Source organism: Lissotriton helveticus, chromosome 5_1 (assembly GCF_964261635.1).
Source record: "Lissotriton helveticus chromosome 5_1, aLisHel1.1, whole genome shotgun sequence".
Classification (NCBI taxonomy): Eukaryota; Metazoa; Chordata; class Amphibia; order Caudata; family Salamandridae; genus Lissotriton; species Lissotriton helveticus.
In genome coordinates this window covers 437535899-437553280 of record NC_136065.1, presented here as the reverse complement: position 1 = coordinate 437553280, position 17382 = coordinate 437535899, and the positions used below count along the sequence as shown (strand labels likewise).

The following is a 17382-nucleotide window of genomic DNA, read 5'->3' as shown; positions in this document are numbered from 1 at the left end:
GATGTACTTGAGTCCATCTTTGCAGTAGGGATCAGGTATATTCTTTCTTCCAGCTGGGCATTACTCCAGCATCGCTTGTCCCAGGACTAGACTATTTTCAAACGTATCTCTCTTGCGCAGGAGTTTATGAGCCGGGGTGAAAAGTTCCTGAAGCTAGGCATCTCTGTTCAGTCCCAAGGTAACACATCATCACTTCATATCTGCCCAGCATTTTAGTTATTTCTGAGATGGGGTCATCAAATGGTCTGCTCAGAGACATTCTCCGAGAGCCTAAGCCCTACCCCTAACTTCTACGGTTGCCAGGTACTTTCCCTCCATAACTCAAAAGGCAGCCCATCTTATGAATGGCTCCAGATGTCTGGATGCTCTGTTTTCCTTCCGTGAAATTGAGCCTTCCCTGGCCAGGACCATTGAGAAAAGTAATTAGCAAATAGAGATTCGTCCTCACCCTCTCCTATAGGAGAAGAGGGGCTAATTACTGGCTAGCCTAATGGTGTAATAGGCCCTTGAGCCTCCAGCTGGCCAGAAGAATAATTAACGTGGCCCAGCCTGGTGATCTCATTAGGAACTGAGTCAGAAAACAATTACAAATCCTGAAGTGCCATAGGGAATGCAGATATGTGGAAACTAAGATGTGCATTTGGTATGCTGATTTACCATACTATTGGTGTTTCAACAAAGGCTCTCGGCCTGACTATGACAAAACTGTGCTTTGATGCAGATTTCATCTGATGTATGTCGTTACTACGCATGCCTTTACCACGCAACTTTTAGAACGCAAGTCGTTACAACGACTTGCGTTGGGGGGCGGTGGATAGTGAATAGTTTAATTTACTATTCCAACTCCAGTCCTCGTGGATAGTAGGGAAGGTTTTGGATAGTAAATTAAACTATTCCCTATCCTACAGCACCCCCCAGCGCAAGTCGTTGTAACGACTTGCATTGTAAAAGTTGCGTGGTAAAGGTAGTGCATGGTAAAAGTTGCGTTGTAAACGCTGTTTACCGATTTCATCCATATTACATAATACATTAAGTACACTACATACTTCAGCAAAGCACTAGAGATGTATAAACTTGCTCTGTCAATGCTTACACATATTTTAAGGTCTCACCAGATCAGTATTAATCCATGAAGGGTCTCCTTTCTGAAAGGCTAGCTTTGCACAGATAATGGCCTGAGTTAGACTGTAGTCTAACATGTTCAGCCGGTACATGTGTGCGCACACATGCACACATATACACCTGCAATCAGCCCAGAGCCACTTACCCTAGCTGTGTAGCAGTGGACCTTAAGGCGCACACTGGTGGTTAGCACTCCCAATCCGTTATAAGAGCTTACAGTGGAAAAGACTAAGTTAGCTAGACTCTTTCACTAAAAGTCCAAAAACCAGGTAGTCAAAAAAGCAAAACATCGATGAGCAATATTGTAATATTGTACTGTATTATTTTACTGGATGATCAGTATTTGTTTGGAAAATTGTACATCAGAATTAGGGTGCACAAATGCTCAGGGAGTCCTTAACAAAATCATAAAAAAGTCTATTGGAGCACAATGGAATTAAAAAAAATAAAGTTGCGTTCATGGGGGAGTGAAAAATAATTATACAGTTTTGATTAACGGAATATATATTAAAATAATGTAAAAACATTTAATGATGGTACACCGTGCCTTACTTGTAGAATCCACAGACTAATGGCTTGCCACTTCTATCTGCTTCATCAAAGCAAACTTCAGCTGTCTGTCTGTCCAAACTGGGGAGCTTCTCACAAAGCACTCCTTTTCCTAAGAAAAAGAAAATAAAGTGATCACAACCTAAAACAATTTTAAGAAAATGCTAATGCAGCTGGCTTCGTACTAAATGTATGCCTGTAATACAAAGTAGAGCACAGCGAACCATTAATACTCCGTGCATGTGATATTGTAGTTACCAATTTGTCACATGATAGCCATAATGTAAAGTCAACGACCCAGTACCCTTCTATTAAGTTAATGTGGGATCATATGTGGATATTTTGGGGGATCAGAATTGTAAATACCTGATGGAATCTCCAAATAGAATTCCTACAATTACAAGTTACACCACAACGTAAAGAGAGTAGCGGAATGGATCTGTTTTTCTACAGCCAGTATACTGAACGTGATTCAATTAAAGATAGAGGCACAACACAACAATGAATATTTTGAAGAAAGAAAGGCCCAAATTCACGTGAAATCTTTTTTCCATTGGGCCTGGTGGGGCAAGAGGAACCCTTATGCTTGAGGCTCTCAACACCTATCAGAACGTCCATTGGCTCTAATCTTCCAAGCATTGATTTTTTTTTATGGTGATCTACAGATGTGGTCTAATAGTTCCAGCACATGGAGAATTAAAGGATTTATTACAATTGAGTATCCAATACGAGGCGGATCTGTCCCATCTCCTGCACACTGATTTTGACCATTGTAAGCTGAATCAAAGACTTTACCATCATGGAACGGTTTTGATCATTTGATTGAATGTGCCCTGAAGAAGTCCATAGTTATGAACAAAATGTGTTGACTGTCTCTGCTGTAACATGTGAAACGTTTGAGAAAGAAAAGAAATTGAAGGATTGATTATATTCTGTATTAGAAATAGTCAGCCAGATGCATCAACAGATGGAATTGCGATTCCTAAATAGCGATTTTTAAGGAATCGCTATTTAGGAATCGCAAAAGCCTATGCATGTAGGAATCGCTATCAAAATAGCGATTCCTACACTTTCCTTAATTGCGACTCGCAAATTGAGAATCGCAATTAAGGAATACCCCCCTATTCATTCCTATGGGCCTAGAGGCCCATAGGAATGAATGGGAAGACATTCTCAATTTGCGATTAGCAATTAGCGAATCGCAAATTGAGAATGCAATTTCAAGGGTGCAGGGGTGTCCAAAGGACACCCTGTTGCACCCCTGAAATCTGCATATGGGTACATCTTGCACACACACATGCCCTAAGGGCATGTGTGTGTGTAAAATGGAACTTTGAAAAATGCACTTTAGTGCATTTTTCAATGTTTTTGCAAATTACCCTTAAGTTCAACTTCATGGTAATTTGCTACTCCTATTTGCGAAATCGCTATTTTTTTTTTGTTTGATGCACTGCATTTAAGGAATCTCAATTTGGGATTCCTTAAATGCAATCGTAATTTAAGGAATCTCAATTTAGAGTTATCTTAATTGCGATTTTTGCATTTGGGATGATGCATCCCAAATGCAAAAATTCCGGTCGCAAAGGGGCAGATTCTGATAATCTGCCCGTTTGCGACTGGTTTTTAGGTTGATGCATCTGGCTGAGTGACTTTCTGTCTTCAAAATAATCATTGTTGTGGTGCATCGCTATCTTGAATTGAATCATGTCTTTAAATGGAAGGTTGCATCGTGGCAACAGGAGCTTGTAGGGTGCGCTCATGGATAGAGATTAATTAAGCTGACACTTTCTTACACAGGATCATAGAATTGGTGCGGCTGTTAAGAGTCCCCTGCCCAGTTCTTTTTTGGCAAATTAGTACACTGAACGTGGTAAGCATCTGAAAGAGCTTGTGTGCGGGGCAGTGGGGATACGGGTGGAAGGAAAGGGGTCGCTGGACATAAGGGAGCATTACAAGCTTCCCTGGGCCTGGACTGTGGGTAGAGGAGGGGCCTTGGAACGGATCTGGGTTGCAATGAAGACCTTTCCTCACGCGATTTTACTAGCTGGAATTTCTAGCTGACAAAATTGGGTCCTGTATCTGCATTTTCTGGGTGCTGGAACCCTGGCCCGCGCATAGATATGCAGAGCAGAATTCCATACAGTAATTTTGCTCTACACAGCTCTTTATCGGGGCCAGCTTGTAATTATGTAACCATCCATGAAATGCTATAACCCTCTGTAAGAATGACATTTGCGCTCAGTAACAGATAGCTTTACCTATCTGTAGCAGATGCTAAAAATAAACTTCTTGGCATTGCCATTTATGTGAGTTCCTGAGATAATACACAATTGGGGAAGAAAATAAGATGTTGAGTGACTGAAACGAAAACACAGACATGTATATGTTTTTTTTACATTGGAAGGACATATTAGACCACTAACCGCTTGACAAACATTACACTCCTATTAGATTCAACCTATCTCGACCTGAAGTTCAAACAAGAAGCTAATGAAAAGGAAATGAGAGGCACAGATTTATCTTATACTGATTGTGACAAACGACAAGGGACTATCAGCCTGATTCATCAAGGTACCGTTTTGCGAGTCTCTAATAGAGATTCATAAGGAATCGCTATTAGAGACTCGCAAAACGGTATTCATGTAGGAATTGCTAAATTAATAGCGATTCCTACACATTCCTTATTTGCGAGTAGCAAATTGCTACTCGCAAATAAGGAATAACTCCCCATTCATTCCTATGGGCCAAAAGGCCCATAGGAATGAATGGGGAGTATTCCTTATTTGCGAGTAGCAATTTGCTACTCGCAAATAAGATAGCGATTTAAAGGGTGCCAGGGGTGTCCAAAGGACACCCTGTAGCACCCCTTAAATGCAAATTGGAACAGGTGTTGCGCACACACATGTCCAAAGGACATGTGTGTGTGCAACATGCAACTTAGAAAAATGCTTTTAAAAGCATTTTCCTAAGTTTTTGCTATTTACCGAGAGGTCTGACCTCTCGGTAAATAGCGGCCCGAAATTGCGAATTTGCAATTTAAAATTGGTTGATGAATTGCATTTAAGGAATCTCTAATAGAGATTCCTTAAATGCAATTCTTCGCACAATAGCGAATTCTGTAATAGCGAATATTGCATTTGGGATGATGAATCCCAAATGCAATAATTGCGCTCGCAAAGGGCCAGATTCTCAGAATCTGGCCCTTTGCGAGCCGATTTTCGTTTCATGAATCAGGCTGCCTGTGTCTAGTTTCTTCTTCCGGTCACATGGCAGAAAGAGCACAAAAGGACCAGTAGTTGCTCTAAACGGTTAGTAAAACTTGAATACTTTCTTGATACAAATGTTTTCAGACCCATACTTTTTTTGTTGGATTTTTGGCTTTAAAAAGCTCTCTAGGAGCTCAGTATCCTCCAACCATGATGGTTTCCGAGGACATTCCATCAAGCCCTGCATGACATCAGTGGATGTCCCTTGATCAGCAAAAGGATTCTTCAACCAATTACTTCTAGATACAAGACCTTCGTGTTTCTGTTCTGGTCATGACTTTTGATTGAGCAGCTTCTCAGCAATCCAGATTCTTTCTTATTGAGAATCTGGGTATCTGAGTTATGGCTCTATAATCTAAGCTTTGTTGAGCTTCTCTCCAATACCGACCTGGGCACAGAGTGAATGGCCTGTGGCAACAATTAAAGTATGTTTTAAACATCAAGTCTGCAACAACACAAGCATGCACCCAAGCGTTTCCTGCTCAGTGCCCTTCACACCCAGAGAGTATTAAGTTCCAGAAAACAAATGTTAGCAATAGAAGGTAAATTTGCATTCATACAATAAACATTTATAAAAATGTTGTCTTCCACAATACAATCTATCTGAAACCTTACAATTTGACAACCATAGTACTGAAGGAAAAACAGAACTAGGACATCGGGCAAGCTAAAATTGTTCTTCACGAAATTAGATTTAAAAGACTTGAGCTGATCAGGGATCACATTGCTTAAATGCATGATTCCAGAGATAGCTTTTCATATAAGCTTTATAGGAATGTCACACGTTTTTAGAAAACATGTTGGATTGTTGGTAATTTTTTTTATAAGCAAGAATCACATTATTAATTGGGTGTAGGATCTGCTGTGATTGTAATTTGCAATTTAATAAGCCACAACATGAATTAAAGCCACCCTCAGTGGAAAAGGGGGATGTGGAGTGTTATAAATACATTTATCTATTGTGCATTGATATCCCTTACCGGCTCTTAAAGCATCGATCACTATATCAGCAGCCACTTCTGGAGGAGAACAAACAAGTACTCCAGAGACTCTGAAAATAATAACAAAAAAAAACGTTGTGATATATAGACCCTGGTTTGAGATTTAGGTATACATTCCCTGTATTAAGCCAAGAAGCTAAACAATTTGCTTTAAAATGTCAAACTCTGTTCCAGAGATCAAAAATTGTTGGCTATTTCACTACATTCGAACCAGAGAGGTGTAGTATTTTTCTTTTAATGTCTTCTGTCCTTCTGCTGAGAGGCAAACCTTCCACATAGCCTTTGGAAGCATCTGTACAATGGTGGGGCAAAGCCAAACAGGACATCAGTTTTAAAAGCGGACTATGCAGTCACAATGCCCATACACACAAGAGACTTTAACGTAGGTCTCCAGAATTGCAGCTTACTAACAAAGTAAGAATTTAACAAAAAGGAAACTGGGACCTTGACTTTCTCTCGTGTATGCAAAATGTCAGATCACAGGTGAGTTGTACATAGGTTAACAATGGCTGCACAGAAAAGGTTGAGCAGTACAAGTTCATGAAACTATATATTACATTTAAGATATTCATAACAGGAGCCTTGTGAAAGCACATGCAGTGCAAATACTGTTCATAATTTAAGTGACAGTAAATCAAGTAAATGGATGAAATAAAAGATTCGTAGAATTGATTGAGATTTGCTGCTGAACCTTTTCTGGTACACCAAAAACCATGTTTTAAACATAGAACGTCAAGACCCCGGATATTATCTGCTCTGGGAAGTGCAATCATAATTTTAACTATCGACTAAGCATGGGTGCACTGCTTATTATAGCATTTGTTCAGAATAACAAGGACATTACCACTAGCAAGATGCTAAAGGCACAAAACACGCTTATTTTTCCATCCTCGTTAAACTACAGCATTACCAAGAAGCATTGCTAATGCCAATAGGTCTGGCTTGACAGGCAATAATGCATTTTGTGTCCACTAACTCATTACTTCATGCTACCATTGACACAACCACAATAAAAACAAACACAAACTCAACAAAAGTTGTGAGATAAAAAGAACACAAGTTGAATAAAGAAAACATGCAACTGTCGATCCAGGGTGGGCACATGCTTGCAAAGAACAAAACTAAACACAGCAGTGGGTTCCCAACTTGCAGAGGTATAGTAAATAGTGTAGTTTTTAAAGTTCCAGCATGGTGGCCATATTTAGATCAAATGTATTGGCCATGTTGGAAAGGTAAAACAATGATAGGCTATGGGCAAAAGCATTCCATAATGGTCTCCTGGTTTAGAGGAAAAGATCACCTGGGATGCAAAACATTGAAGATGAAATGAGTGGCAATCAAGCAACCCATTAGTACTGCCTGGAAAGCTGTAGTATCCTTTTAAAAAACTTTCAAAGAAAGAGAAGCAAAAAAATGAAAAGGGAACTATAAAAAGAGAAAAAATTGAAAACTTGAAAACTGGCCAACCCGCACAGACACTGAAGAGTAATCATTTTTAGAATGATGTACACAAGTGATTAAAAAATTGAGTCATTCACATATCAAGAGAACACAGGACTGATGTGACCTGAACCATTACCCCATGAAGCAAGTGGTCTTGGCTGGATCCTGAGCATGAATGGCACACTCCACACAGACCAACCACATTAAAGAGCTGACTCAAAGGCCCTCTATCCTCTATAATATATACATTTATATATATATATATATATATATATATATATATATATATATATATATACACACACACACATATATACACATGCACACATATATATATACACACACACACATCTATATATGTATATATACACACACGTGCACACACACACATACATTTTTTACTTAATGACACCTCAGTTTTAGGGTGCATATGGGTATTGGTTTCCTGTGGCTCCCGGGATAGTGGCACGCACATTTTTGTGGAGGTTCCAAAAGCCCCCCATTTTTTATCTACACACATTATATATATATAAATATGAGGAAAGTACGTGGATCACTTTTTGCAGCCACTTGTCCAATCTTTGCCATCATTCGTTAAAGATACAGGTGATTTTCTTAGAATCATTAATGATATCACCTGGGACAGGAACTACTTACTTATGAGTATAGACGTGAGTAGTCTGTACACGTGTATTTCACAAGATCTGGGCATTGATGCCTGTATATAATTTCGGAAGGGAAGATCTTTGTCTTTCCTTCCCCATACAGAAACGCTCTTAGAGACGGTCCAGATATGCCTCAAAAACAATTTCTTTTTGTTTGACAACAAGATGTATAGACAGACCCAGGGAACGGTGATGGGAACTTGTTTCACCCCTAGCTTTGCAGGACTTTACCTCGGCTGGTGGGTGAAGCAAGTTGTCAGTAATGCCAGACAATTCATTGACCAAGTCGTCCTCTGAGTGAGGTACATTGATGACATCTTCTGCACCTGGAGAGGGACTGAAACCCAGGCACAGGAGTTTGTGACCTCTCGGAACAATAACTCACTGAACTTGCATTTCACAAGTGAAACCAATACCAACACCATTGAATTCCTGGACCTAAAGTTGGAGATCCAGGACGAGAGAATAACAAGCAAACTATTTAGGAAAACCACGGCTGGTAATAGCCTGTTACACGCTAATAGTTGCCACCCCACAAATTTAATTTGCCGCATTCCTTTTGGTGAGTTACTTAGGGCCAAAAGGAACTTCAGTACCGAGGAGAGTTATCAAACAGAAAAAGACACTATGACTCAGATATTTCGAGCATGAGGTTACAGCAAAGCCATCATTAATCAAGCCACTTCTAAGGTTGATAAACTCAAGCAACATGAGTTGCTTATTCCCAAGAACAAAGACAAGAAAGAAAAAGAGCCCATTAGATTCATCAACAAGTAAAACAGTCAAGCTTAGGAGCTCAGGAAAAGTCTGAAAAAATTCTGGGAAGTTTTGAGGAGTGATGATGATTTGAGAGAATATGTAGGAGAATATCCTTCCCTTACATTCAGAAAAGCTAAATCCCTATGTGATTCACCAAGTAAGAGTCTGGTTAATCAAATCAAACAAGCATTAAAAATGCAATAGGTCTCGCCTTTGATTAAGTTAAAGCCATTTGCTTTGCTAATGGTATTGTATAGCAAGGCAAATAGCTTTAACTTAATGAAAGGCGAGACCTATTGCATTTTTAATGCTTGTTAAATAAAGCAGTAAAAATGAAGTAAAAAATGGACAAAAGTGAGGCCAGCTTTATAAAAAATTAAAATAAAAAGCAGTCTTAATTTTACCTTTGAGAAGTTACCGAGCTCCAAGTAGTTCTCAACTAATACCTCCTCTCCAAACGGATTACAAACAGAACTGCGAAACGAGGGATTTGGTCAATCCCTAAGTAGTAGTGAGACATAGTAAGTAATGAGATCCAATCTATAAAATACCCAATGACCTCAGGTGAGATTGTGTTATATGGAGGCTGTGAACCACTTCAAAGGGCGCCGGCCTATGACTTCCCCCAAACTACAACCGGTAAAGAGTTGAAAGCGGTATTTAACTAAGAATCTAAGAAGGGGGGGGGGTTCAGTCCTTAATGTACAGGCGCTCCTGAATTCACCTTTGTGCGTTAAGGGAAGACAATATACCTGAAAATTGAATATTAAAGCAGCCACTTACTGGGCTTGCGCAGCAGCATCCGCCTCCACCAGACAAGCCAAGGTGCACGGGACGTGAGAGCTGCACTGTTTAGCAAAGTTGCTAGAAGTTCCTTTATAATTTGAATCGGCCAAAACCCTATTTAAATTGGAAAAAGCTAGTAATGTGTACTGAACTGCCCCTTCTTATGGAATAATATGGAATACTGACATGGAATCTAGTCAATAAGAAAATCAATCTGCACTGTAAATAATCACTCTTTTTGTCGAAATTGGTAACTTGTATATGGTTTTGTAACTATAGCTCCCACAACGCCTCTTAAATGACATGTTGGGAATCTTTAAATAGTGAAAGTAATGAAGGACTCACATACCGTGAGCAAGACTGTGGATCAGTTGAAACGCGTTGGTGGTGGTTTATGGTGTTGAATTGCACTAAATAAATCGTTGAAAGATAAAACTCTGTTGGAGTGCGGTGTTTTCCTGTGAAAAGGAACCTTTGATGCTAAATATATATATATATATATATATATATATATATATATATATATATATATATATATATATATATATATAAATATTAGGAAAGGTCCTGAATTTGTCATTCACTAACAAAATACATGAAACGGAAATGGATTACCTTGACGTCTCGGTCAAGGTAATCGATAGCAAGATACAAACTAGTCTTTTCCACAAAGAGATAGGCAGGCAATAGAATTCTCCACGCCAGTAGCCATCACCCGAATAAGCTGAAGTGGAGTATCCCGTATAGAGAGCTCCTACGGGCTAAACAAGCGTGCATAACCACACTTCCGAGTCCGAGCAAGAGGGTACCCATACCAAGTCTTCAAGAAGGCCTACCAGAAAGAGAAGAAAACACAAGATCCACACACAGTGAGACTGATCATCACGTACAATAACTAATCAGGTACATTAGGATAAATTATTACCAAAAATTGGCACCTGGTCTGGTCAGATCAAATTATTGGGAACATCATGTCACCATACCCTCAGGTCACATATCATTAGTCAAAATCTTTGAAAAGACCATCTTGTACATAGCTATGTGAACACACACAGTCGGGGAGGTGGTTGGCTGAGTGGACAAAGGGGTTTCCACAAGTGTGGCAGGTGAAAAGCCTGCAAGAACAGTCAAAATCGTAGGGAATTCACATTACCCATGGAGAGGAAATGTTTATCAACAAATTTATCACATGCTCTCATGATTTTGTCACAGCGGAAAAAAGTGGCACCACTGAAGATATGCCGTGACATCGATAAAAGATAAAAATTCACTGCTGTCAGAGTGGAAGTTAAATAAAACAAGTTCTCGACATTGCGAAAGGCAACCGCTTGTTTACATTTGCATCGCGCTTTCACTTTAAGTGAAAGCTTGATGCAAAAATAAACTCAGCGAAGAGAGTGGCATCACTGAAGGTACGCCGTGTCATCAATAAAAGATAAAAATGCACTGCTGTGAGAGTGTAAGAGAAACAGAAGAAAGGGGAAACTGTCGTCATTATGCTACCGCCCTGTCTCCTTTTTGGATGGCCCATCCGGCCTGGATCCTTTGCTTCACGGCTTGTTTATATAACACACCCCCTTTAGATAAGAAATTCCTTCACGACAGCCGTAAAGCTGAGACCCAGTCCTGATACGTCGTCCAAAAGAGAGACAGGGCGGTGACTAAAAAGCATCCTTTTCAATGGGAAGCCCGCGTTTCGCATAAACGCTGACGCGACCAATGAAAATGATGAGCGGGGCTTCAAGTCCCCTTCTGAAATCTCCTGATCACATTAGCTCTCGCAGAGCGAGGTACCCCCTGTGGTACCAATGCAGACTTCATGCCCTGGGGGTACCCAGAGAACCATGGCCGGACGGCCCCCTCCTGTATTAAAATATATATTTTTTTCAAGGCTGGGTTCCAGGTGATGGGCCCCCTGGGGACGAAATCAGCCGGGGGAGCGGTCCGCACTGCTCCCTTTCTGTATTAGATTTTTTTTTTTAAAGGCCTGGTCGCAGGGGATGGGGTCACCGGGTCAGAAATCAGCACAATGAAGTGGGCTGCGTGGGACCCTCCCCTATTTGGTAATGAATGCCTGAGATATCGCAGGAGGTCCCACCCCCTTTTGTCAGCCACTCTGCAAAGGGGCCTCCTGGCGAGCTTCTGATTGGGAGATTAAGTCTTCTTGGCTGCTGAGGGTCGTTGGGGGCCAAGAAGCTCTATTGTTGCGATAAGTCCTACACAGCCGGACTTCTGAGAAATCGTCGAGGCCCCGCTCCCTTTCTCAACCACTCTGCACAGGGGCCTCCTGGCGTACTTCTGTTAGGGGGATAAACTCCCCTTAGCTGCTGAGGGTCATTTGGGGCCAAGAACCTATTATTGAGATAAGTAAGTCTCCTACAGACAGATTGCTGAAACGTGGTTGCAGGGGCCAAAACCCCCTTTTGGTTCGTCAAGTAAGTCCCCCACAGCCGGATTGCTGAGAAGTTGGAGGCCAGCCCCCTTTTACAAACACTTTGCATAGGAGCCTCCTGACGCATTACTGGTAGAGGGATGAACTGCCTTTGGCTGCCGAGGGTCGTTGGGGATCAAGAATCCTTATTGTTGTGACAAGTAAGTCCTCCACAGTGGGACTGCTGAGACCTCGTCCACTTTGCGAAGGGGCTTCATGGTGTAATACTGGTTGGGGGATGAATTCCCCTTTGGCTGCAGACGGTTACCCGGATGCTGGAGACCGGCAGTCAAGTCTTGTCATGTGCACATGCGAGAAATTACATGACAAGCGTGCCAACAGACAAAAAATACCGTTCTGTTGCAACTGCTAAGTTTATCGGTAATTCCGCATTCTCTGCGGAACGCAGAATTGCCGAAATCTGCAAACTGAGCGGAATTGTATGCCCTGATGTTGAAAAAAACAAAGTTTGCAGGGACGTTATAGTTAAGAAATGGAATAGAAATTCACTGAAAAATACCAAAGGTTACAATTAGTTAGGCTCAGATTGTGAAAGTGAAATTCAGGAGTTATAGTTACCTGAACTAACTATAACTTACGCCCCGGCAATACACTGCTTATGACCGCACATAATACATGACTCAAGAAATGGTCTGTGACATCACTGATGGCATCTCAAATGACATCACTGATGACAACAGCCACAGTACCACTCTCACCCCTATACAGCATATCATACACACACACCCACACAAACACTTACATACCCATTCAGAGACCCATACAAGTACTCATAAACCTACTCACTCATCCATAGGTCCACTCGGTCACACACTCACCCATACAGGTACTCACACACCCGCTCCCTCACCCATATAGCCTCTCAACACAGCACCTCACTCATCCATACAAGCACTCACACAACCAGTTATATACCCATCCACACATCCTTATAAGCACTCACATATCCGCTCACTCACCATAAATCCATTCACACACACTCTACAATACAGCCACTCGTACACCAACTCACTTAACCAAATATCCACTCAAACAGCCACTTACTCACCCATACAGCCAGTCACTCAATCATACAGCCATTCAGACACCCACTCACTCACCTATACAGTCACTTACACACCCATTCACCCACCCTACAACCACTCACACAGCCAGTCACTCACCCATTGACACACCCAATCACTCGCTAAAACAGTCACCCATACAAGCACTCAGACACCCACTCACACATGGATAAACACAGTCACAAAGCCACCTACATAATATATGTTAAAAATAGGATCACTCATTAGTAGTATGAAAAGTATACTATTTTAACTTTTGTAGCTCTACCTTGGTATATATGTTTTACACTCATAAATGTTTAAAAACGCACTCTCAGTGGATGATGTCATCAGTGAATTCATTTGAGATGTCATCAGTGAGTCAATCAGAAGTTTGTATAGCGCGGCTACTCACATGTGAGGGTCTCAAAGTGCTGTGGGGGCTGCTGATCCGTTTGAGCGTAAAGGCTCAGTAGAAGTGTCAGGTCTTGAGATTCTTTCTGAATTGGGTCAGTGATGGGGATTGCCTGAGATGGAGGGGCAAGGTGTTCAAGGTCTTTGCGGTGATGTAGAATGATCTTCCTCCAGTTCTGGTCTTGTGGATTTGTGGGACGGTGGCCAGGGCAAGTTGGGCGGAGCGACGTTGTCTGGCGGGTATGTGGAATGAGAGGCGGTGGTTCAGATATGCTGGTTCTACGTTGTGGAGAGCTTTGTAGGCATGTGTGAGGAGCTTGAAGGTGATTCTCCTGTTGACTCGGAGGCAGTGGAGACGGGAAGGAGTTCAGTGATGTAGCTGAGGCGAGGGATGTCGAGGAGCAGTCTGGCTGTGGCGTTTTGAACGTTCTGTCGTTTTCTGAACTGTTTCTGGGTGATGCCGGCATAGAGTGTGTTGCCGTAGCCGAGTCTGCTGGTGATGAGTGCGTGGGCGACCGTCTTTCTGGATTCTGTTGGTATCCATCTGAATTTCTTTCGAAGCAGACAGAGTGTGTCGAAGCAGGATGAGGATACAGTGTTGATCTGGCAGTTCATTGTGAGCGAGGAGTCCAGTATGATGCCAAGGTTGCGTGTGTGGTCCGTGGGGGTGGGAGGGGTTCCCAGGCTGGCGGCCCACCAGGAGTCATCCCAGGCTCAGGGGCCGGGTCCCAGGATGAATACTTCAGTCTTGTCTGAGTTGAGTTTGAGGCAGCTCTCTTTCATCCAGGTGGCAACGGCCTTCATCCCGATGTGAAAGCTGATTCTGGCAGCTGTGGGTTCGTGGGTGAGGGAGAGCATCAGCTAGCTGCCGAAGGCGTAGGAGACAATGTTGAGTTCATAATTTCTGACTCTGGCCACATAGCGGGCCATGTAGAATTTAAAGAGTGTGGGCCTCAGGGAGGAGCAGTTGATCTGTGTAGTTTCTGAGAGAAACGGAGGTTGTCTGACTCGCTGTGTTCAGCCATTAAGGAGGTAGTGGATCCAGTACAGGGCATTGTTGCAGATGCCGGCGTAGTGGACTCTCCTGATTAGGGTGCATTGGAAGACGATATCAAAGGCGGACGAGAGGTCCAGTAGGATGAGGGCTGCAGTTTTGCCTTGGTCGAGGAACTAACTGATGTTGTAGGTGGAGGCGAGGTGTGCAATCTCGGTGCTGGGGTTGCTTCTGAAGCCAGATTGGGAGATTGTCCAGGACGTGGTTCTCTTCGATTAAGTAATATGTGAGAACATACACAGTGCATTGCGGGGACATAAGTTATAGTTAGCTCAGGTTACTATAACTTCTGAATTTCACAGGCATTGTGCGAGTGAAATGTGAGACTAACTATAACATCTCTGTAACCTTTGCTTTTTTCAGGGACTATAAATATAACCAAAGGTTGTTCTCTCTATCTCCCATATCTTCAAGTTCTATACTCTGTTCTCTTAAATCATTTTTGTTTCTTGTTGTTCTGATATCTTATGTTTGTTGTGTTCCCATTTCGCAGTTCAATCATATGTATTTTCTCCTGTAGGCATCCTCGTTGCATGTATATCCTCTTGTCTCGTACCATGTAATATCCAGTCGTCCCTGTGCCTCCCTCCGTGAGATCTGGATACACCGTTCTTCCATGTGGTTTCACCCCCCACCCTCATATTTGGATTTTCATGGGTATGTGTTTGTTCTTTTTTTTTCTACTCCTCTTACCTTATGTTGCCTTATCTCCTTTTCTAACTTCTCCCTTTCCTCGCTTGAAATCTCATTTAACTATTTGGCTTTTCTCAAATTCTACACTCTTTGAATTTTCTCTGTTTTTACTCTTTCTATTCTCCATGTTACATCTTTACTCATTTACATAATGTTGTGGTCTTCTTTATATCCAGTTATTCTATTGACTGGTCTAGTTCAAATAATTCTTTAAATTATTCGTTTATGTCATTAAATATTGTTACTTGGAATGTCCGATGTCTGCACTCACCGATTAAACGCACCTATGTAAATTGAAAGCAGACATTGCAATGATTCAAGAATCACACCTTACAGAATCTGAATCCCTGAAATTGAAAAGAGATTGGGTGGTGACTCTTCTTTTGTTATTACATTGTGTCATAAATCTCTCCATGTCAAACTTGTCTCTCAAGGAAATGATGATGTGGGTCGTTGGTTATTTACAGATTTATTGATTGGGAAGGTTCCTCTCTCTTTACTCAATATTTATGCACCTACTACGAATGACTCCCTTTTTTGGTCTCATCTTGAACAAAAATTGATGTTATATTCTCATGAAAATCAGATTATAGATCCCTTTATCGACCGAAACTCTGTAACCTCCATCATACCCTCTAAATCACATAAATCATTTCTACACTCCTTTCAACATAGACACCTAACAGTTGCTTGGCGATTAGGTCATCCTACCTGAGGGAATACACTTACTTTTCACCAGTTCATAAAACACAATCACGTATAGATCCCATTTTTATTTCTCATAATATCACTTAATCCATACTGTCTGCAGAAATTGGTTCTATACTGATTTCTGACCATGTCCTTGTGTCTATTTCATTAGACATACTTCATACATCTTCTGCCCCCTGACGTTGGGCGATTTAATAACTCATTGTTGCTTGATTCTGCATTTACCTCCACCTTTTACTTTTTTTTTAAAGAATATTTTCAATGTAATGAATCAGATGCTCTCCCTTTTCACATGGTTTGGGATGCCTTTAAAGCTACAGCTCATGATTTTATTATCAATTTTGTCTCCAAAAATGCCAGACTGCCCGCAAAAAAGCTACAGACCATTTCTCATCGATAAAGATATTAGAATATTCCTACCATACTATTAGGTCAGATGATTGCTTAGCTGAAAATAAATCTGGGAACATGCTGGCAGATTATCTTAAAGTTAAAAAACATAAGTTCAACATTGAATCGATACTTGATGACCAACATTTACCCAAATACAAAGATTCTGAGATTTTGCAAGAATTTTACAGCTTTTACGAATCTCTATATACTCCTGTTTCCTCGCCTGCAGATAGCTCCATTTCAGAACATCACTCCTCCATTAACAAATACTTTGATACCTCCTTAAATTTTGATCTATTGGAGTCTGATATTTCTTTAAAAGAATTACACAGTGCGTTATTCACACTTAAAAAGGACAAAGCCCCAGGACCTGACGGTTTAACGGTTGAGTTTTTTCTCCATTTTTCCGAGTTACTTCTCCCTAAATTACAAAAGTTATTACTTTCTTTTTCACACATAGGAATCTCCTCAGGTTCCTTTTTGGAAGCCCTAATTTGCCTTATACCCAAAGAGGATAAAGACTCCTGTTTCTGTAAAAATTACAGACCCACTTCATTAGTGAATATTGATTATAATTTTTTTCAAAATCCCTGGCCATTCGATGAGAATCATTTCTCCCTAGTCACTTGGGTAGAGAGCAATTGGGTTTTGTGAAAGGTTGAAACCCAACTGATAACACACACTTGTTCTTTGACATCCTTTCATCTCACGCTTCTGAATCTCTAGCAGCCATTGCTTTAGATGCAGAAAAGGCATTTGACAGAGTTTCTTGGCCTTTTATTTTTTTAACTCTTAAATGGTTTGGTTTTGGGCCTAAAATCATTAACCTAATTTCTCTTTTATATTCCTCTCCTAATGCGGCAATTGTTGCAAATGGTCTTACCTCCTCTTATTATGCCTTGGGTAGAGGTGTTAGACAGGGTTCTCCCCTATCCCCCTTTTTATTCAATTTGGCCCTCAAACTTTTTTAAATCAAAGATTTGCCAAAATCCAGCTATCTTTGGATTTATTTCTGGAGACTCTCATTTTAA

General features: G+C 41.1%; 1 protein-coding gene across 1 annotated transcript in view; it reads right to left on the bottom strand.

The window, feature by feature from the left end:
* The window catches only part of LOC144754622 (inositol 2-dehydrogenase-like), a 190528-nt gene that overhangs the window by 106293 nt on the left and 66853 nt on the right, over window positions 1-17382 (bottom strand). The window contains exons 4-5 of the mRNA XM_078642640.1: window positions 5918-5988; window positions 1675-1783 (exon numbers count right to left, since the gene is read on the bottom strand). Coding sequence (XP_078498766.1) covers window positions 1675-1783; window positions 5918-5988 — 180 coding nt within the window. The remainder of the gene's footprint in view (window positions 1-1674; window positions 1784-5917; window positions 5989-17382) is intronic.